Source organism: Nerophis ophidion, linkage group LG11 (genome assembly GCF_033978795.1).
Source record: "Nerophis ophidion isolate RoL-2023_Sa linkage group LG11, RoL_Noph_v1.0, whole genome shotgun sequence".
In the NCBI taxonomy this organism is placed as follows: Eukaryota; Metazoa; Chordata; class Actinopteri; order Syngnathiformes; family Syngnathidae; genus Nerophis; species Nerophis ophidion.
In genome coordinates this window covers 22867831-22891830 of record NC_084621.1, presented here as the reverse complement: position 1 = coordinate 22891830, position 24000 = coordinate 22867831, and the positions used below count along the sequence as shown (strand labels likewise).

At 38.4% G+C, this 24000-nt stretch overlaps 2 protein-coding genes across 5 annotated transcripts in view; both read left to right on the top strand.

The window, feature by feature from the left end:
* The window catches only part of LOC133561824 (myocyte-specific enhancer factor 2D homolog), a 57208-nt gene extending 45715 nt beyond the window's left edge, over nucleotides 1–11493 (top strand). For 3 of the 4 annotated variants that reach the window (XM_061915407.1, XM_061915405.1, XM_061915404.1), the window contains 2 exons: nucleotides 39–107; nucleotides 9074–11493. In XM_061915407.1, coding sequence (XP_061771391.1) covers nucleotides 39–107; nucleotides 9074–9467 — 463 coding nt within the window. In that variant the 3' untranslated portion in view covers nucleotides 9468–11493. The remainder of the gene's footprint in view (nucleotides 1–38; nucleotides 108–9073) is intronic. The other variant, XM_061915406.1, reaches the window with a different exon arrangement.
* A 4336-nt stretch (nucleotides 11494–15829) lies between these two features.
* LOC133561823 (C-type lectin domain family 9 member A) overlaps nucleotides 15830–24000 on the top strand; it is a 94589-nt gene continuing 86418 nt past the window's right edge. Inside the window, exons 1-2 of the mRNA XM_061915402.1 lie at nucleotides 15830–16519; nucleotides 21171–21200. The gene's annotated coding sequence lies outside the window, so the exon portion shown is untranslated. The remainder of the gene's footprint in view (nucleotides 16520–21170; nucleotides 21201–24000) is intronic.

Below are 24000 nucleotides of genomic sequence, written 5' to 3'. Positions count from 1 at the left end.
TTTTTTTTTAATGTCCCCTTCCCCACTTTTCTCCACAGCATGTGGGGTGCAGACAAGCAGAGTGTGGAGATGGCTAACTGCATCTCCAACATTGCTGCTAACCTCAGGTGAATGCCAGCGCGCCGTCGCAACAAACCAGCTTTGTGTGGCTTTTTCCTGTCTTTGTGTTTGCTGTCTCCCGTCTTTGTCGCGTCCCTCAAAGCTGCAGATATCTTTTTTTCATTTTATTTTAGACCACAAGTGTCAAACTCAAGGCCCTGGTGCCAGATCTGGCGAACGCCTGGAAATAACATGCATCAATAACATACCTTTTTTTTTTTTTTTTGACATCATTAAAATGCACGGCATTAAAGTGCACACCTTTTTAACTTTAATAGTATCAATATTGCAACAACTAGTATCATACTTGTAACCATTTTCTTTTGTCAAAATAAAAATCCATCCATCCATTTTTTGCCGCTTGTCCCCTTTTGGGGTCGCGGAGGGTGCTGGAGCCTATCTCCGCTGCATTCAGGCGGAAGGCGGTGTACACCCTGGACAAGTCACCATCTCATCGCAGATTAATAATAGCCATCACTCCAAATCCCTCCATGTTAAAATAGATTTTTTTCTGTAAACTGTATGGTCTTTTATATAGCTTGATAATGATAATAATAATGATAATGTAAAAATAGATTTTACTATGAACTGTATGTTGTTTTTTGATAGCATAATAATGATAATAATAATGATTACAATGATTATGTACAAATAGATTTTACTGTAAACTGTATGGTGTTTTTTTATAACATGATAATAATAATGATAATAATGGTAATGATAATGTAAAAATAAATTTTACTGTAAACTGTATGGTGTTTTTTATTGCATGATAATAATAATAATGATAATAATGGTAATGATAATGTAAAAATAGATTTTACGTAAACTGTATGGTGTTTTTTATAGCATAATAATGATAATGTAAAAATAGATTTTACTGTAAACTCTATGGTGTTTTTTTATAACATGATAATAATAATGATAATAATGGTAATGATAATGTAAAAATAAATTTTACTGTAAACTGTATGGTGTTTTTTATTGCATGATAATAATAATAATGATAATAATGGTAATGATAATGTAAAAATAGATTTTATTGTAAACTGTATGGTGTTTTTATAGCGTGATAATGATAATGTAAAAATTGATTTTACTGTAAACTGTATGGTGTTTTTTATAGCGTGATAATGATAATGTAAAAATTGATTTTACTGTAAATTATGGTGTTTTTTATAGCATGATATTGATAATAATAATGATAATGTAAAAATTGATTTTACTGTAATCTGTATGGGGTTTTTTTGTAGCCTGATAATGATAACAATAATGATAATAATGGTAATGATAATTTAAAAATAGATTTTACTGTAAACTATATGGTGTTTTTTATAGCACGATAATAATAATGATAATTTAAAAATAGATTTTACTGTAAACTATGGGGTTTTGAATAGCATGATAATGATAATAATGATAATGTAAAAATAGATTTTACTGTATACTGTATGGTGTTTTTTATAGCATGATAATAATAATGATAATTTAAAAATAAATGTTACTGTAAACTATGGTGTTTTTTTTATAGCATGATAATAATGATAATGTAAAAATAAATTTTACTGTCAACTCTATGGTGTTTTTAATAGCATGATAATGATAATAATGATAATGTAAAAATAGATGTTACTGTAAAGTGTATGGTGTTTTTTATCGCATGATAATGATAATAATAATAATGATAATGTAAAAATAGATTTTACTGTAAACTGTATGGTGTTTTTTGTAGCATGATAATGATAATAATAATAAATGGGTTGTACTTGTATAGCGCTTTTCTACCTTCAAGGTACTCAAAGCGCTTTGACACTACTTCCACATTTACCCATTCACACACACATTCACACACTGATGGAGGGAGCTGCCATGCAAGGCGCCAACCAGCACCCATCAGGAGCAAGGGTGAAGTGTCTTGCTCAGGACACAACGGACGTGACGACGTTGGTACTAGGTGGGATTTGAACCAGGGACCCTCGGGTTGCGCACGGCCACTCTTCCACTGCGCCACACCGTCCCTTAAGAGGTTTTTAATAATGATCATGTAAAAATAGATTTTACTCTAAACTGTATGGTGTTTTTACAGCATGACAATGATGATAATAATAATAATGTAAAAATAGATTTTACTGTATACTGTATGGTTTTTTATAGCATGATAATGATAATAATGATAATGTAAAAATAGATTTTACTGTAAACTGTATGGTGTTTTTTATAGCATGATAATAATGATAATGTAAAAATAAATTTTACTGTAAACTGTATGGTGTTTTTTATAGCATGATAATGATAATAATGATAATGTAAAAATAGATGTTACTGTAAACTGTATGGTGTTTTTATAGCATGATAATGATGATAATAATAATGATAATGTAAAAATAGATTTTACTGTAAACTGTATGGTGTTTTTTGTAGCATGATAATGTTAATAATAATGATAATGTAAAAATAGATGTTACTGTAAACTGTATGGTGTTTTTATAGCATGATAATGATGATGATAATAATAATGATAATGTAAAAATAGATTTTCCTGTATACTGTATGGTTTTTTATAGCATGATAATGATAATAATAATAATGATAATGTAAAAATAGATTTTACTGTAAACTGTATGGTGTTTTTTATAGCATGATAATGATAATAATGATAATGTAAAAATAGATGTTACTATAAAGTGTATGGTGTTTTTTTATAGCATGATAACGATAATAATAATAATGATCATGTAAAAATAGATGTTACTGTAAACTGTATGGTGTTTTTTGTAGCATGATAATGTTAATAATAATGATAATAATGATAGTGTAAAAATAGATTTCACTGTACAGCATATTACTGAATATTAATGTTGCACGGTATACCGTAGTATAGTACCGCAATACTAATTAATCATATTCGGTACTATACCGCCTCTAAAAAGTATCGGTAAATTAAAAAGTAGATTAATAATTAATTTTTTACCACTCATCCTTAATAATCTTGACAAAATAATAGAATGATAAATGACACAATATGTTACTGCATAGCACATGTAAACTCCCACGCACCCTCAAGGACCCTGCCAATTAATAGTATTCTATCTTTATTCGTCGTTATTTATACTTTCTGGATAAATGATGTGATAATGTTCATCAGTCAATCTATCAGGATAAAAAAATGATATCAAAATCAAATTATAGTATGTTATTTATGTCGTCTGCTCATGTGTTTTTTTGTTATTTTAACATATGTAGCACCACCTACAAAGAATTATTATTGTGACATATAGTGGAGACATCTGGAAAAGCGTTTTTTTTTTATTAAAAAATTCGGCTCCTTTTCTATACTTAGCAAACTCATCTCGCGGGCCGGGTAAAACGTGTTTGTGGGCCTAACGTTTGACACCCCTGCCTTACAGTGAAGTGACGTGAATTATATTTATATAGCGCTTTTCTTTAGTGCAGTTGTCACCAACCTTTTTGAAACCAAGAGCTACTTCTTGGGTACTGATTAATGCGAATGGCTACCTGTTTGATACCCACTTAAATCAATTGCCAGAAATAGCCAATTTGCTCAATTTACCTTTAATAAATAAATATATATATATATATATATATATATATATATATGTATAAAAAAAATGGGTATTTCTGTCTGTCATTCCGTCGTACATTTTTTTTCCTTTTACAGAACGTTTTTTGTAGAGAATAAATGATTTAAAAAAAAACACTTAATTGAACGGTTTAAAAGAGAAGAAAACACGAAAAAAATGTAAATGTATTTTTGAAACATAGTTTATTTTCAATTTTGACTATTTAAACTTCTAAATTCAACCCAAAAAAATGAAGAGAAAAACTAGCTAATTCGAATCTTTTTTTAAAAATTTAAAAAAATAATTTTTGGAACATCATTAGTAATTTTTCCTGATTAAGATTAATTTTTGAATTTTGACGACATGTTTTAATAGGTTAAAATCCAATCTGCACTTTGTTAGAATATATAACAAATTGGACCAAGCTATATTTCTAACAAAGACAAATCATTATTTGTTCTAGATTTTCCAGAATTTTTTTTAAAAAGAAAGTCAAAAGCCTTTGAAATAAGATTTAAATTTGATTTTACAGATTTTCTAGATTAGCCGGAATATTTTTTTTTTTAATTTAATCATAATAAGTTTGAAGAAATATTTCACAAGTATTCCTTGTCGAAAAAACAGAAGCTAAATTGAAGAATTAAATTAAAATGTATTTATTATTCTTTAAATAAAAAAATTTAAAAAAATACTTGAACATTGATTTAAATTGCAGGAAAGAAGAGGAAGGAATTTAAAAGGTAAAAAGGTATATGTGTTTAAAAATCCAAAAATCGTTTTTAAGGTTGTATTTTTTCTCTAAAATTGTCTTTCTGAAAGTTATAAGAAGCAAAGTAGAAAACAAATGAATTTATTTAAACAACATAATATTTTCTTGGATTTTGAAAATCTATTTGAGTTTTGTTTCTCTTAGAATTTAAAATGTCAAACAAATAGAGACCAGCTTGCTACTAAATAAATAAAATTAAAAAAATAGAGGCAGCTCACTGGTAAGTGCTGCTATTTGATCTATTTTTACAACAGGCCAGCGGGCGACTCATCTGGTCCTTACGGGCGACCTGGTGCCCGCGGGCACCACGTTGGTGACCCCTGCTCTAGCGACTCAAAGCGCTTTACTTAGTGAAACCCAATATCTAAGTTACATTTTTAACCCAGTGTGGGTGAATAAAGTGTCTTGCCCAAGGACACAACGACAGTGACTAGGTTGGCAGGAGCGGGTATCGAACCTGGAACCCTCAAAGTTGCTTGCACGGCCGCTCGACCGACCGAGCTAAACCGTGCCACAGGCTGTCTGGCTTCCTAAAAACACTGCCAGGGTGCAGTAGTTGTGTTTGGCCAGAGGAGGCGCCTTTTATTTATTTTTTCGGAAGGATGATAACTTTAGACAGCCGCTCAGCTGGCGGAGAAGCAAAGCATTTTGGGAAAGACGCCGCCGCTCTTGACTTTTTCACTTGTCACCGGCCCACTGCTGACTCGCCACTTTTTACTTGGCCCCTCATCCATCTACGTGTGTGTGTGTGTGTGCGTGTGCGTGTGCGCGTGCGCGTGTGCGTGTGTGTGTGTGCGCGCCATGGCCTGGAGCGCCCCGATCCTGTCTTGCCCTCGCTCTGCCAGCAAATGAGGGAATATTAGCGAGGCGGCGCTGGCGCTGATGTGACATATTAGAACATTCCCGCCGGGGCCCGAGGTGCGTAATTGGGAGCTTCAAATTCACATCCTGCTGACGGCGAGGGCGAGCGAGGGAGAGATGGAGAGAGAGTCCCGCCAACCGCGTCGGAGGAGCGCAGGGCACGGCAATGCGCACTTTTAGGTCGTTAAAAGTTGTCAAAGTGTAAAAAGAAGTGAGTTTTGAGACCCAGGTGGGGAGAGGGGTCCAAAGTGTGAGGTCATTACCCAACGGAACATTTTTTTAAATACTGTAAAATGTAATTTTAATGGGGCGTGCCACATAATTATATTTTATAATTTTATTGTGGCCAGCCACGTCTTTTTTTGTGGACCGCCACTTTTAATGTAGCAAGTCCCCTAATTTTAATGTGGCATGCCACATAATTATAATGTGGTCTTTCACATCATTTAAAGTAGTCTACTATATCATTTTACAGTGGCCTGCCACCTCATTTGATTATGCTCCACCACGTGATATATGTGTAATTTTAAATTTTGGCCACCATTTTTAAAGTAGCCCCTACTAAGTTTATTGTGGCATGTCACAATTCTAATGTGAACAGTCACATCATTTAATACGGTCCACAACGTCATTTTTAAAGTGACCTGGTCTACCACGTGAATGAATGTACGTGGCCAGCCACCTCATTTTTTTGTGGACTATTGTGGCCCGACCCATCATTTTAACGGAGCATGCCACATAATTCTAATGTGGTCTTTCACATCATACAAAGTGGTATACTATATAATTTTACAGTGGCCTGCCACATCATTTGATTATGCTCCGCCACGTGATTTATGTGTAATTTTTTTGTTTGCCCCCACTTTTTAGTTTCGGCCACCATTTCTAAAGTGGCCCCTACTATAAGTTTATTGTGGCATGTCACATAATTTTAATGTTAACCGTCACATCATTTTAAAGTGACCTGGTCTACCACATGAGTTATTGTTTGTGGCCAGCCACTTCATTTCGATTGTGGCCAGCCAATTCATTTTGATTGTGGCCCACCACAGCATTTTTTTTGTGGACCGCAACTTTTTTAAATTGGCCTGACCCATCATTTTAACGGGGCATGCAACATACTTCTAATGTGGTCCACCACATCATTTTATCGTGGCCAGCCACGTCGTTTTTTGTGGACCGCCACTTTTAATGTACCAAGTCCCATCATTTTAGTGTGGCATGCCACATAATTATAATATGGTCTGTCACATCATGTAATTTGTTCTGCCTTATCATTTCTGCCACATATTTTTTTTGTAGACTGCCAGTGGCCAGCCACATAATTTAAAGTGGCCCGCGACGTAATTTTTTGGTGTATTGTTTGACGTCGCCTGTCCCATTATTTCAATCGGCCTCTTCCCCTTATTTTAAGGTGGCATACCACATTTTATTATGGTCTGCCGTATGATTTTAGTGGCCAGCCATATAATTTTATAGTGGCCCGCCACCCCTGATCTCGAGATTCAAGCATTAAAGGCCTACTGGATAGCAGGTCCATTCTATGTGTCATACTTGATCATTTCGCGATATTGCCATATTTTTGCTGAAAGGATTTAGTAGAGAACATCGACGATAAAGTTCGCAACTTTTGGTCGCTAATAAAAAAGCCTTGCCTGTACCGGAAGTAGCAGATGATGACATCACCCGTGTGAGGGCTCCTCACGTCCTCACATTGTTTATAATGGGAGCCTCCAACAAAAAGAGCTTTTCGGACCGAGAAAACGACAATTTCCCCATTAATTTGAGCGAGGATGAAAGATTTGTGGCTGACGATATTGATAGCGAAGGACTAGAAAAAAAATGTTTAAAAAAAAAAAAAGGCGATTGCATTGCAGATGTTTTTAGACACATTTACAAGGATAATTCTGGGAAATCCCTTATCTTTCTATTGTGTTGCTAGTGTTTTAGTGAGATTAAATAGTACCTGATAGTCGGAGGGGTGTGTCCACGGGTGTCTTGACGCCAGTCTCTGAGGGAATTAGTCACGGCAGCAGCAGCACGACACAAGTTCCGCTGATCTCCGGTAAGAGGCGACTTTTTACCACAATTTTCTCACCGGAACCTGCCGGTTGACAAGTGGTCGGGATCCATGTTTGCTTGACCGCTCTGATCCATACTAAGGCTTCACCTCCGGGAATTTTAAACAAGGAAATACCGTGTGTTTGTGTGGCTAAATGCTAAAGCTTCCCAACTCCATCTTTCTACTTTGACTTCTCAATTATTAATTGAACAAATTGCAAAAGATTCAGCAACACTGTGTAATTGTGCGATAAAAATTTTAGCTGCTAATACAGTTGGGCAAAAAAGTATTTAGTCAGCCACCAATTGTGCAAGTTCTCCCACTTAAAATGATGACAGAGGTCTGTAATTTTCATCATAGGTACACTTCAACTGTGAGAGACAGAATGTGAAAAAAAATCCAGGAATTCACATTGTAGGAATTTTAAAGAATTTATTTGTAAATTATGGTGGAAAATAAGTATTTGGTCAACCATTCAAAGCTCTCACTGATGAAAGGAGGTTTTGGCTCAAAATCTCACGATACATGGCCCTATTCATTCTTTCCTTAACACGGATCAATCGTCCTGTCCCCTTAGCAGAAAAACAGCCCCAAAGCATGATGTTTCCACCCCCATGCTTCACAGTAGGTATGGTGTTCTTGGGATGCAACTCAGTATTCTTCTTCCTCCAAACACGACGAGTTGAGTTTATACCAAAAAGTTATATTTTGGTTTCATCTGACCAATCCTCTGCTGTATCATCCATGTATCCATTTTGGTATAAACTCAACTCGTCGTGTTTGGAGGAAGAAGAAGACTGAGTTGCATCCCAAGAACACCAAACCTACTGTGAAGCATGGGGGTGGAAACATCATGCTTTGGGGCTGTTTTTCTGCTAAGGGGACAGGACGACTGATCCGTGTTAAGTAAAGAAAGAATGGGGCAGTGAGAGCTTTGAATGGTTGACCAAATACTTATTTTCCACCATCATTTACAAGTAAATTCTTTAAAATTCCTGGATTTTTTTTTTCACATTCTGTCTCTCACAGTTGAAGTGTACCTATGATGAAAATTACAGACCTCTGTCATCATTTTAAGTGGGAGAACTTGCACAATCGGTGGCTGACTAAATACTTTTTTGCCCCACTGTATATCCCCTCCAACTCGAGACGTCACATGTCATCATTCCACGACGTTTTCAACAAGAAACTCCGCGGGAAATTTAAAATTGCAATTTAGTAAACTAAAAAAGCCGTATTGGCATGTGTTGCAATGTTAATATTTCATCATTGATATATAAAGTATCAGACTGCGTGGTGGGTAGTAGTGGGTTTCAGTAGGCCTTTAAATGACAATACAAAAATAATAAGACTTACTTTGAACATGTTTATGACAGAATCTCACTTAAGAGGTTAAAATAAATCTCCATATTGTATTGGTGTTGATAAAGAAGGATATCAAAACGGCTGCCGCATGCGCTAAATGTTTAATGTGCGTCCCTCAGGGGAATAAGTTAGGACACCCCCGATGTAGAACGACTCCACCTCGACCCAATACTTTTGTTCAAGTACTGCGTTTTCTCAAAGTTCGTACAAAGCGTGTTTTTGTTAATGTTGACCAGTTGATGTCAAGCCCCGCCCCCCCTGCATGGCTACTTGTTTGCTTACGCTTTGTCGACCGAGTCGTGCTAAAACCTCCGTTTGTCTCTGCGCCCCAAACAGGCCGATGGCGCCCCTCCCCCACAGCACGGCGCTGACCGTCAACACCAACCCACACGTCAACATCAAGTCCGAGCCCGTCTCGCCCAACCGGGACCGCAGCACTCCCGGCGCCACCGCCGCCGGGGGGGCCCAGATGCAGGGGCAGGGCGTGGCTGGGGTGTCCTACGGCCGCTCGCCCGTCGACAGCCTGAGCAGCAACGGCAGCTCGTACGACGGCAGCGACCGCGACGACGGCGCCCTGCGTGGAGCCGGGGGCCCGGACTTCCACCACCAGCCCGGCGCCGCCGGCCTCCTGCAGCCCACCATGGTCCTGCTCAGGCCCGCCTCCACCGAGCCCCAGGACCAGGACGGCGCCAACGTCAAGAGGATGAGGCTGGACGCCTGGGTCACATAAGGGGATGAACTCGAAGAACTGGTCTCCACACGCACACACTCACACACACACTCACACACACTCTTGTATTTCTGACCTTCTTGACACCTGAGAAAAAAGCTTCCCTCTTTAGGACAAGCCTTTCTAGATAAATACAGATGTGTATTTACAACATTAATAATACATACATACAATCCAAATAGAGAAAAATTTGTTGGATTTTCACAAGAAAAAGGTCACAATTTCACAAGAAAAACATCGAATTTTGCCGGTATTGTTAATAAAAGTCGTCATTTTACTCGACGCAAGTCAAAATTTGACAAGAAAAACTGAACATTTGTGCGATGTTATGATAAACATTGGAATTTTACTCAACAGCAGTCGCAATTTCACAAGAAAAAGCTTAAAATTTTGGCAATTTTGTGAAAGGAGTCGTAATTTTACTCGACAAAAGTCACAATTTTATAAGAAGACTTTCAAATGTCGGCAACAATATAATAATGATCGGAATTTTACTTGGCAAAATGATGACAAAAGTCATCATGGCACTATTTTACTAGAACAACAACAAATTTGGCAATGTTGTGATAAAGGTCAGAATTTTATATGACAAATGTCACCATTTTCCATTAAAAAGTAATCATTTTACATTTAAGAAAAGTAATAATTTTATGAGAAAGTATTGCATTACGGAAACAGAAAAAATATGAGAAATTGTTCGCAATTTTATAAGAAAAATCGTGAGAAAAACACTGATTTTAGTTAAATTTTAGGGAATTGTTTTGTTTGTAATTGGTTATTATTTACTTTAAGTTATTAAACTATGTCTCTATATTCATATTTATTTATTTTTTATTAATTTTGGCCAAAGGGTGCGAATTTCAATTTCTTCCACACACTTATTACATACGTTGGCCAGAGGGGGAGCACTTAAAAAAATTGTTTAAACACACTTGTCATTTCATATGTTGACATTCAACTATTTTGGGACCACCCTCATTTTGATAGATATCACCACCAGGGGGTGCAAATGAGACATTCTCTATTTGATGCAATGGTTTTCAGTATCGGGGACCATGATTTTGGTCCTGACTTGATCACTTCTCCTCATATGGAAGCTACTTTTCCTTGTTGATGTCTCAAGAAGGGTAGAAATACAAGAACACACGCATGCTAACATCTACACTCGTGTTTCCTCACACAGACCTCGACACCAGAACCACAACCAGACCGCGTCTGGGGCGTCATTCGAGTCTTTTAGCGGCCGCGTAGGACCCCTGACAGGCAGGACAAACATTTCCCAGCATGCTTTGCGTGCACCGCTTTGCATGTCAATGGCGAGTCGGACTGAGGGTCCTGATTGGACCTGGCTGGAACAGTTTGTCGCCGCGCGGAAATCAGGGATGTGTGTGTGTGTGTGTGTGTGTGTGTGTGTGTGTGTGTGTGTGTGTGTGTGTGTGTGTGTGTGTGTGTGTGTGTGTGTGTGTGTGTGTGTGTGTGTGTGTGTGTGTGTGCGTGCGTGCGTGTGTGCGCGCGCGCGCGCGTAAGGTCCTTAGGTCAGACTCGATGTCGGCAAAGTGAAGCGTGTCGGGGCGTGTACATAAACAATGTTGTGGCTTTGCGTGTGTGTTGAAAAGTTTTATTGATAATAATAATAATAATATTCCTAAATGACGTCACAGGGATTGTACATAGCAGCTCAGTATTTGGCAGGAAGCAAGACAAGGCAGATTCTCAGTGGAAACTCTTTTCTTATCGTTGACTTATTTATGCGTGTACAGAATAGTGTCATGCGGTTGAGCAGCCACCAGAGGGCACCGTGGGGACAGAAAAGGGAGGAGTTTTTTAGTCAGCGATGAGGAAGTGCACTTTACCTTCACACACTCACACACACTGTACATGTCAGTACACTTCAGATGTTGCACTTATTCTCCAAACTCCTGAACTTTAAATCAGGTTTTAATTTGTAATATTAAAAAAAAAAAAAAACATCAAATGTATGTGGCCACGAAAGTCCCACACTCTAAAAATATCATTTTCTTGACAACATCGCTAAACATAATGTATCTGGGGGAAAAAATATGTTTTGCATTTATTTATTGTGTTTTTTATTTTATTTTTTTTTTCATCTAACGTCAATTTAATGATGTGTCGATGTAAGGCGAAAATGTTGCTCGTGCAGTTCAACAGCAGCGCCACCAGATAGCAGTGTTGTCTGCTGCTCATCTTCTTTGTGGTCGCATTTAATATGCCTTTATGCAGCCAAACAAAACATGGATTTTGCAATACACACACACATATATATATATATATATATATATATATATGTATATATATATATATATATATATATATATATATATATATATAATATATATATAATATATATTTATAAATATTACATTGTATGGAAGTACCCACATATATATATATGTGTGTGTATATATATTTATATATATATGTATGTATATTGTATCTAAATACACATATGTACATACATTTTTATATATATATATATATATATATATATACACACATACACACATTTTATGTGTGTGTGTATATCCACATATATATATATATACATACATTATGTATGTATGTATATTATTTTGTGTAAAAATACACAAAAATGTATATACATATATATGTGTGTGTATATATATATATCATATATAAATACACACATATGTATATACATATATATGTGTGTGTATATATATCGTATATAAATACATATGTATATACGTATATATGTGTGTGTATATATATATCGTATATAATTACACACATATGTATATACATATATATGTGTGTGTATATATATATATATATATATATATAAATGTGTATGTATATAGATGTGTAAATAAAATAATTATGTTTGTATATATATACACATATGTTTGTATTTATTTATATGTATATATATATAGTATACTATACACACATGTATGTATGTATATATATATACACACACACACAAGTGTGTATATATGTATATACATGTATATAGATAGTATATTGTATATAAGTACACATATATTTACAGTATATATATATATATATATATATATATATATATATATATATATATATATATATATATATATACTACAACCACAAAATGGATTTGAAATACAAATCGTATATTTCAAACAAAAAAAAGTTTTTGTTACAATTTTGTTGATTTTTTTTGTTTATTTTTGCTTATGATTCAACTCCTTGTGGGCGGGGCGTCCTCGTCCAAACTCCTATTTGTTTAGTTGAGTCGTAACCTACAACAAAACATGTATTGTCAACAAAAAGATTTGCAACCCAAACTTTTGTTTATTTTGGGGAATATTGTTATTCATTTCAAAGTCTTTGGTGTTTTGGGTTGTTTTGTTTTTTTTTGCCTAAAATGACACTAATTTACCTCCACAAAATGCAAAGTTTGACCCGTCCCGAGTGTTTTTATACGTTTTAATCAATAGTCAAACGCACACGTACTCGCTCTCAAAGTGAATTGTTTCAGATTTTACTGGTATAAAGTGTCAAGTTGTGTTTTTGTTTTAGTACCAAACGTTTCATCGGAAGCTGGAATTTTCTCCTTTTTTTTTGGGAGGAGGGCTGTCAATCATCATTGTGACGTCACATGACACGCCCCTTCCATGCCGCATGAATTTAAAAACATATCTAGCCTACGTGCGAAGTCATTTAACCGATTTTAGTAAGGTTTTTAGTAAAGTAACGACGCTTTTGGCGGACCGTGAAATCATTTGAAGTCCCGTCGTCCGAGGCTTGGCTCAAGATCGCCCCCGCCAGGCGGCCTCGGGGCAGTCGCCTCAACGTTGGTCCACTAGAGGGCGCTGCAAGCACAACAGACAATCATTTAAAAAAGGCCCGCGTCCGCCCTCTGACGATGTTAGCGCACTTCTTGCTGGTTAAAAGAATGTTTGGACGCCTTACTCGCTTCCCAGTGTTCATTTCTGCTGTTTTGTATCGCAAAATTATTATTATTATTATGAATATTAGCGTCACGGCAACCGTCGGTTGCGTCAGCGCGAGCTACGATCTGCGTCACATAGTGTAGCTTTGGTTTCACTTGGAAGTTATTTTTATTATCTAAGAATATTCTATAAATATGTTTTTGTCTTGGGGATTTTTTTGTTTTTTTGTCATTATTTCAGAGCTGTGTTGACCGATGTTGCACGATTTCTACGACACAACGCCAACGTCACGAGCTTAGCGGTCTTAGCGAGGAGGAGGGCCGGCGCGCCACGTCCGAATATGTTCTTTGCGAGGGGGAGGGGAACTACCATGTCGTCGCACGGAGGGAATACGATGGAATATCAACACAGTCATCACACATGAATATTTAGAAAATTAAGAAAAAAAAAAGTATAAAATAAATTATACCTAATATATTGTGTTTGGGTAGTCTGCTTTTTTTTGTAAAAAAAAATTATTTGTTGTTTTTGGAGAATGATATACAATTTGTGTATATTTTCATAAATAAAGTATGCACTGATATGGTATTACAAAATCTATACTGCTTTTACAACAAAAAAAAGTGTTTGTTATTGTACCAAAGTATCCATGGTCCCCTTTTTGCCCACCTTCTCCCCTTTTTTGCGTATGTTTTACCGTATTTTATATATTAAATAGACAAGTTGAACTACATTCGTGTGTTATTTTGCTGTTTGTGAGCTGATGTGAGCACAGTACCTCCTTTCCGCCGCCAGAGGGCAAACTGATGTGTCGATTACAAATGCGTACCTGAGAAATGGACACAAAAAGCTTACAAATAAAGGCTAAATATGTATAAAAATGATTAATGTATATTAAAATAAATACAGGTAATAATTATACATGATTATAAATTAAATTTTTACAAGTAAAGTGTGTCATTTTGCTTCGACGTGTGTGCTGATGTGAGCGCAGTATCTCCTTTTCGCCGCTAGAGGTCAAACTGATGTGTTGTCACAAACGCATACCTGAGATGGACACAAAAAGTTCACAAATAAAGATTAAATATGTATAAAATTATTAATATGTATTTAAGTATAGAGGTAATAATTATAAATGATTTTTTTTATAAGTAAAGCGTGTCATTTTGCTTCTACTCGTGTGCTGATGTGAGCGCAGTACCTCCTTTTCACCGCTAGAGGGCAAACTGATGTATCCATTACAAATATGTAGCTGGGAGATGGACACAAAAAGCTGACAAATAAAGGCCAAATATGGATAAAAATTATTAATGTATATTATATAATACAGGTAATTATGATACATGATTATAAATTATTTTTTACAAGTGTGTCATTTTGCTTCTACTTGTGTGCTGATGTGAGCGCAGTACTTCCTTTCCGCCGCCAGAGGGCAAACTGATGTGCTGTCACAAATGCATACCTGGGAGATGGACACAAAAAATTCACAAATAAAGATTAAATATGTATAAAAAGTATTAATATGTATTTAAGTATAGAGTTAATAATCATACATGATTATAAATTATTACTTTTACAAGTAAAGCGTGTCATTTTGCTTCTACTCGTGTGCTGATATGAGCGCAGTATCTCCTTTTCGCCGCTAGAGGGCAAACTGATGTGTCGATTACAAATATGTACCTGGGAGATGGACACAAAAAGCTTACAAATAAAGGCTAAATATGGATAAAAATGATTAACGTATATTAAATAATACAGGTAATATTGATATATGATTACAAATGTTGTTGTTTTTTATAAGTAAAGTGTGTCATTTTGCTTCTACTTGTGTGCTGATGTGAGCGCAGTACTTCCTTTCCGCCGCTAGAGAGCAAACTGATGTGTCGATGACAAATTCATACCCGGGAGATGGACACAAAAAGTTTACAAATAAAGGTTAAATATGTATAAAAATTGTTGGAGCTGTCACGCCAAATGTCTCCCCCCCCCCCCCCCCCATTTACTTCCGGTGTCATGATTAATACAGACGTTTTGTTAACTCTATATTAAAAAAAAAATTAAAAAAAAAAAAAAACAATTTACAAACACAAGCTATGGAATGACGTAAGAGGAAGCGTGAGGAAACGTGACCCCGGAAGTAAATGCGTCATCCCATAGCTAGTGTTTGTAAATATTTTATTTTTTTATTTTTTTAAATATAGCGTTAACAAAACCTCTGTATTTTTATAATATAGCGTTAACAAAACGTCTGTATTAATCATGACCCCGGAAGTAAATGGGGGGTAGGTTTTTGTAGGGGGAAGACATTTGGCGTGACAGAGCCAAATTTTCTTATTTGTTTATATTGTTTTTATTTTATTTTCTCTAATTGGTTTCCTTTTCGGTTAGGGTTAGGGTTAGGGTTAGGGTTAAATTTCCTTTTCGGCAGATGGCTCCGCCCACTTCCTGTTAAGTAGCAGGAAGTGTGACTGTTCCTATGGTGTGGTTGCCATGGTAACCCACTTAAATTGGGTTCAGGTGTGAGCACGGGCAGGGCGATTGGAGGACAAACAGTTTTTAGACCATATTGTGCCGTGACAATGCTTAAAAATGTGCCAGCCAATGTCAGCATACTTTATGTTATATAATATAACCTATATTTGATTTATTTTTGATAACTTGGAATAAACGGACTGTCATATCCGAACACATTTCTACAGTAGTGGACATTCTATCATTTACACGCGTCAAACTGGTCAACAAAGTCGCCCTTGGTATCAGCCCAGAGGTAATAGGGCATTAAGTACATTAAGTTGAAAACTTTAGCCTTCGTTCGTTTTGGAAAAGGACTAAGTTTGAACGTCAGTAAGACACACAGTGGCCACTTCATTAGGAACTGGAAGTGATTAGACCTTATCAACGCCGGGTTTGCGCACCTGGAGCGCACGGCGGGGCGGTGTTCGCCTCGTTTGGACCAGGAGACGGGAGGACAGCGGACGGGATCGTCGTCTCGGGCCAGGAGCAACGCAGCGGCAGGCAGACGGGGGACGACGCGCTGATCAAGGCCTCCGCCGTTTGGAGCGACAGCTGAGCAGCGCTGGGACGCGCAGCCCTGTGTGAAGTTTGTACTCTTTTCGAAGACAATATTTCGAAGACAAGAACTGTTATGTATTCAAATAACGAGGTAGCACACACGTTTAGTAACTTTTATATATATGACTTGGGAGTAGCAGTAGCATACACTCTAGAGAGGGATCATCAACACTCAATGTACAGCACTTGGTGAGCATGCTAAATAGACACAACTCAACTACGGCAAGTCAGTCAGGACAAACAACGCTGAGTCAGCATGCACATTAATACACCACATCACCTCCCCCCATAGATCAAAGGCAATGCAAAATCAGTACACACTTTCAATACGGCAACATTCAATTCTTCAATTCTGTAATAAACAAACACAAAAATGTCACAGATGCTATGCCAGATAGTGCATTTAAACTCAAATTCAACCCTCTTTAATAACAAATGAAAAACTCCCTTATGAAAAGAATCAGTCCCTGTAACGCTGAGGTCGCCTGATAGTACGCTCTGAGCGTCTCAAAGTCACTGTCTCTGGGTCAGGCAGCACTGGCGGTTCCAACTCAAAAGCTGGTGGTTCAGGTTCTTCGGAGTCCGTTCCACAGAGGTCACTCGCCTGCTCAGCTGACGCAGTTTCACCTCCAGGCTCTGAATCTGGAGGGTCAGGAAGGTAGCGAGGTCTCAGCTGATCTCCGTGACGCCGGTACACTTGGTCTGGTGTCTGGCCTTGCACTCGGTATGACACTGGACCAGTCTGTTGTGTCACTACCCCAGGAATCCATTTGGGTTTCTCTCCTGCAGTGTTGCGCAGATACACAGAGTCATTTACATCAAACTGTCTCTCGGCAGCCTGACTGTCATGTTTCTCCTTCTGCTGATACTGTCTCTTTCTGACTCGTTCGGTGATGCTTGGTTTCAGGAAGTCCAAACGTGTTCGTACATGTCTTTTCAGGAACAAGTCCGCTGGTGACTCTCCAGTTGTGCTGTGGGGAGTGGTGCGATAGCGCAGCAGGATGTGTGATATCTTGTCCTCAACACTCAGGTTCTGTCCAACAAGTTTTTTCATGCCTGCTTTGAAAATAGCAACATATTTTTCAGCCAGTCCATTTGTAGCTGGATGTCTCGGCGCACCGGTCGTGTGAAGGACTCCATTCCTCTTTATGAACTGCTGAAACTCATCCGATGTGAACGTTGTCGCATTGTCTGTGACAATTTGTTCCGGCACACCGAATGATGCGAACAGTCTCTTAAGTCGTGTAATGGTTGCAGTAGATGTGATTTGTGCCATTTTGTAAACCTCCAACCACTTAGAGTATGCATCAACCACAATCATGAACATGTGACCTAAGAATGGGCCTGCAAAGTCAATGTGTAGTCTTTTCCAAACCTCTCCAGGAAATTCCCAGGGATGCAGCGGGACTTGGCGTGGCGTGCGCTGTTCCAGCTGGCAGGTCTCACACTGCTTGCAGACTCTCTCAGCATCCATATCTACATTTGGCCACCAGACATATTGTCGTGCAATTGTTTTCATCTTTACAATGCCAGGGTGTCCGTCGTGGATCTCTTTTAGCACTGCACTTCTCATTTTTGCAGGTACTATTACTCTTGTTCCCCATAGAACACACCCCTGTTCGACAGATAGCTCATCTCTCTTTCTGTAGTACACCCTCAGTTCATCTGGTATTTCTTTTGGCCATCCTTCCATGATGTACCTGTGCAGTTTTGAAAGCTCTGTGTCCTTTCGTGTAGCCTTGGAAATTTGTTTTGCACTCAACGGTGCCTCCTCAAGGTGCTCATATAACAGTGCATTTATGCAAGCTGTCATTGTCTCTGTACCTGTATCTTTGGTCTCAGGCAGCGGAACACGAGACAACCCGTCTGCATTGCCGTGCTCCTCTGACCTGCGGTATGTCATGTGGTAATCATACGCAGACAGTATGATGGCCCATCTCTGTATGCGCGCTGCTGCCATTGTAGGAAGTCCCTTACGTTCTCCAAACAGCGCGAGCAGGGGCTTGTGGTCGGATATTAAGTCAAACTTGCGCCCCCACAGATATTGATGGAACTTCTTCACACCAAACACCAGGCTCAATGCCTCTTTTTCTATCTGTGAATAGTTTTTCTCTGCCGGAGAGAGCGTGCGGGAAGCATAGGCTATTGGATGTTCATGCCCGTCTGGTGTTGTGTGCTGTATCACTGCTCCGATTCCATAAGCAGAAGCATCACATGCAAGCGAAAGCGGCAGACGTGGATCATAGTGAACCAGCACTTTGTCACTGGTCAAGAGCTCCTTGCATTTGCCAAAAGCACTCTGCTCCGTCTCGCGCCATCTCCATTTAACTTTGTCTTTCAGTAGCTTGTAAAGTGGGGCCAAAATTGTGCTTTGCTGAGGCACAAAACGTCCATAGTAGTTAACTAGGCCCAGGAAAGCTCTGAGCTCTTTGACATTTCTGGGTGCCGGAGCATCATGTATGGCTATGACCTTATTTTTGGATGGGTAGACGCCTTTCCCGTCCAGCACATGTCCCAGATATTCAATCTGTGTCTTGCCGAATTCACACTTTGACTTTTTCACTCTCATGCCGTTCTCTTGCAGTCTCTGTAAAACCTTGTCCAGGTTCACGAGATGCTGGGCTTCATCTCGGCCCATAATCAATAAATCATCTAGATAAATTACTACATCAAGATCTTTCAACAGGTTCTCCATAATGCGTTGAAAAATGCTAACAGCAGAAGTGACACCGAAACAAAGTCTATTGTACACAAACAGTCCTTTATGAGTATTCACTGTTGTATACTTTTTTGACTCTTCATCCAGGAGTACTTGTTGATAGGCTGCTGCTAGATCTATTTTAGAAAATATTTTTCCTCCACATAGTGCTGCTAACACCTCCTCAATTCTTGGTAGGGGGTACGTTTCAGCATTTGTAGCCAAGTTAACAGTTACCTTGTAGTCGCCACACAAGCGAAGTCCTCCATCCCGCTTAAGCACTGGAACCACTGGAGCAGCCCAGTCACTGTGTTTCACTGGACTGATGACACCCTCCTTTTCTAGGCGCTGCAGCTCCTTTTCAACTTTTTCTTTCATGGCGAATGGCAGGACGCGGGCTTTGTGGAACTTTGGAACTGCATCAGGCTTTACAGAAATTGTGGCTTTAATGTCCTTTAATGTTCCAAGCTCATCCTTGAATACCTCATCATATTTAGCCAGCACTTCTTGAATCAATTTGGGCTTTTGTGCTGATGTTAAATTTTCAGCAACTGTGTTGATTGCGGCTGCTTTAATCATTTTCCAGTTTAGCTTGATCTCATCTAGCCATTCTCTCCCACACAGTGAAGGACCCTCAACTCCCACAACTATCAGTGGTAGGTTAGCAGTCTGATTTTCATAAGCCACTTTTGCCATAAACTGGCCTTTAACAGGAATTGGCTCCCCTGAGTAGCCCTTTAGCTTTACGCGGCTGTCCACTAGTGGCATATGTGAGAATGACTGCTCATAGACATCTTCTGAGATTATACTCATTCCTGATCCTGTGTCTATTTCCATCAGGACTTTCTTTCCATTTACATCAAAAATGGCCTTGTATGGCTGTCGGCCTGCACCATTTGTGCTGAAAACAGTCAAAATATCACCAACATCATCTTCATTTTTGTCAGTTTGCACATAGCCTGTCCTTCTCTCCTCTCTTCGCTCACTGCTTTTCTTCCCCTTTTTATCATATTTATTTTCACGTGCTGGGCCTCCAGATCTACATGCTTTCTGTATGTGCCCTATTTTATCACATTTATGACACTTTGCATTCTTGTAGTAACAGTCACTTGCATTATGATTCTTGCCTTTGCATCTGTAGCATGTCTCTTGTTTTGAAGGCGAGCGCCGTCTTTGCCTCTCCTTTACCTTGTGAACAGCTGAAGTGACGTCATCACCCTTCCTCAACTGCTGTGCGTCGCGGTGGGCCGTCTCCATGTTGACAGCCAGCTCCACAGCTCTTGCAAAAGTCAGTCTGTCCTCCGAGAGCAACTTGCGTTGACATGCCTCAGAACTGACCCCGCTGACAAAGCCATCACGCAGAGCCTCATCCAGTCTGTCACCAAAATCACACTTTGCAGCTAATTGACGCAGCTCAGCGGCATATTCCGTAACCGTCTGGTTGCTTTTCTGAACACACTTGCGGTACCTGAAGCGTTCGGCAATAACCAACGGCTTTGGCTCATAATAGTCTTTCAGAGTGTCCACAATCTGGTCAAATGTTTTGTTTTTGGGCAAATCAGGCTGAACCAAATTGCGAAGAAGTCCATATGTCACTGCTCCCACTGAACTCAACAACAATGGGACCCTCTTTTCATCATCGACATCATGGGCTTCAAACAGCAACTCCATGCGCTCAATGTAGGCTGACCATGATTCAATCTCAGGTTTAAACTCGTCTGGTCGCTGAGAAAAGTACGCCATCTTCACTTCCAAAAAAAAAAAAAAACCGCAAGGAACACTCATAAACCGATTAAACTCGTCGCCAATATGTTATGTATTCAAATAACGAGGTAGCACACACGTTTAGTAACTTTTATATATATGACTTGGGAGTAGCAGTAGCATACACTCTAGAGAGGGATCATCAACACTCAATGTACAGCACTTGGTGAGCATGCTAAATAGACACAACTCAACTACGGCAAGTCAGTCAGGACAAACAACGCTGAGTCAGCATGCACATTAATACACCACAAGAACAGAATCACGGGCCCGCATCAAGTAAATGAGGTATGTAGCGCGCTACACGGGTTAATATATGGACATATAACAGTGTGCACTAAACATGTATGCTAAATATTATTTTTTAAAGAATGCAGGCAATAAGTTATACATGATTTAAAATGTAGTTTTTACAAGTAAAGCGTGTCATTTTGCTTCTACTTGTAACTTGTAAAACGTGAATACTCAAGAAAAAATGTTTACAAATAAAGAATAAATATGCATAATAAATATTACGTGTTAAAGAATAAAGGCAATAACTATACATGATTTATAGATGTAGTTTTTACAAGTATAGCGTGTCATTTTGCTTCTGTGTGTGTGCTGATGTGAGCGCAGTGCCTCTTTACCCCCGCTAGATGGCAACCTGCTATGACGAGCCACTACGCTTGGCTACCCGGGAGATAACGTCTCTTAACAAAAACATGAAAATGAAAGAAAAACAAGTTTATAAAGATTAAATGTGTATTGTAATAAATATGTATTAAAAAGTACATGCAAAAACCTAAACGATTATAAATTACATTTTTACAAGTAAAACGTGTCATTTTGCTCTTTTGTGTGCTTTGAGCGCGGTGCCTCATTTCTGCCACTAGATAGAAGCAGTTATGACCAGTCACTACAAATGGACATTAGAGATATGACGTCAATGAAGAAAATCGTAAATAATAAAACATGTTTACAAATATACAATAAATGTATATAATTATGACTCTGTTTTAAAAATACATACACTAATTATACAATATTATAAATAGTTTTTACAAGTAATGTGTGTAATTTTGCTAGTTTGTGTGCTGATGTGAGCGCAGTGCCTCATTTCCGCCGCTAGATGGCAGCCTAATGTGTCGACGACAAAAGAATACCCGCGAGTTGACGTCACTGAACGAAAAACATCCATCCATCCATCCATCCATTTCTACCGCTTATTCCCTTTTGGGATCGCGGGGGGCGCTGACGCCTATCTCAGTTACAATCGGGCGGAAGGCGGGGTACACCCTGGACAAGTCGCCACCTCATCGCAGGGCCAACACAGATAGACAAACATTCACACTCACATTCACACACTAGGGCCAATTTAGTGTTGCCAATCAACCTATCCCCAGGTGAATGTCTTTGGAGCCGGAAACATGAACACCACAAATAATTTCACAAAAAGGACTAAATATGAATCATAATGAGCAGCATATACTTAAAATATTATTCATAATGAGTATTATTTATTTAAAAAATACAAACAATAATCAGGAATGATAATAAAGGCATACTGAAATGAGTTTTTCTTATTTAAACGGGGATAGCAGGTCCATTCTGTGTCATACTTGATCATTTTGCGATATTGCCATATTTTTGCTGAAAGGATTTAGTAGAGAACATCGACGATAAAGTTCGCAACTTTTGGTCGCTAACAGAAAAGCCCTGCCTTTACCGGAAGTAGCAGACGTCACCCGTTGATGGCTCCTCACGTCCTCACATTGTTTTTAATGGGAGCCTCCAACAAAAAGAGCTTTTCGGACTGAGAAAACGTCAATTTACCCATTAATTTGAGCGAGGATGAAAGATTCGTGTTTGAGGGTATTGTTAGCGACGGACTAGGGAGGAGAAAAAACAACAACAAAAAATTGCGATTGTATTGGGACGGATTTAGATGTTTCTAGACACATTTACTAGGATAATTCTGGGAAATCCCTTTTATCTTTCTATTGTGTTGTTAGTGTTTTAGTGAGTTTAACAGTACCTGATAGTCGGAGGTGTGTGTCCAAGGGTGTCTTGACGCCAGTGTCTCAGGGAAGTTGGCGGCAGCTTTATGGACGGTGCAAGCTCAGCTGATCTCCGGTAAGAAGCGACTTTTTACCACAATTTTCTCACCGAAACCTGCTGGTTGACATTCGGTCGGGATCCATGTCCGCTTGACCGCTCAGATCCATAGTAAAGTTTCACCTCTGAGAATTTTAAACAAGGAATCACTGTGTGTTTGTGTGGCTAGAGGCTAAAGCTTCCAAACTCCATCTTTCTACTTTTGACTTCTCCATTATTAATTGAACAAATTGCAAAAGATTCAGCAACACAGAACTTCAAAATACTGTGTACAGTAATCATGCGGTAAAGCAGACGACTTTTAGCTGTGTGTGTGTGTGCTGCGCTCATATTTCTTAACAGTCCGTGACGTCACGCATACACGTCATCATAACGCGACATTTTCAATAAGAAACTCCTGGGAAATATAAAATTGCAATTTAGTAAACTAAAAAGGCCGTATTGGCATGTGTTGCAATGTTAATATTTCATCATTGATATATAAACTATCAGACTGCGTGGTGGGTAGTAGTGGGTTTCAGTAGGCCTTTAAGTTTTTACGAGGATAGATTAGTAAAGTGTGTCATTTTGAGTGTGTGTGCTGATGTGAGCGCAGTGCCTCATTTCCGCCGCTAGATGGCAGCCTAATGAATTGACGACAAACGTCACTAAAGATAACGCGTGAAGACTAAAAATCCATCCATATACTACCGCTTATTCCCTTTTTGGGTCGCGGGGTCATTTCACAAAAAAAGACAAAATAAGAATCAAAATGAGTAGTATATATTTAAAATATGAATCACAATGAGTCACATTATATTTAACAAATACAAACAATAATCAGAAAGTATAAATGAAGTTTTTACGAGGATAGATTCGTAAAGTGTGTCATTTTGAGTCCGTGTGCTGATGTGAGCGCAGTGCTTCATTTACGCCGTTAGATGGCAGCCTAATAAATTGACGACAAATGAATGCCCTAGAGATGACGTCACTAAACAAAAAACGTGGGAAC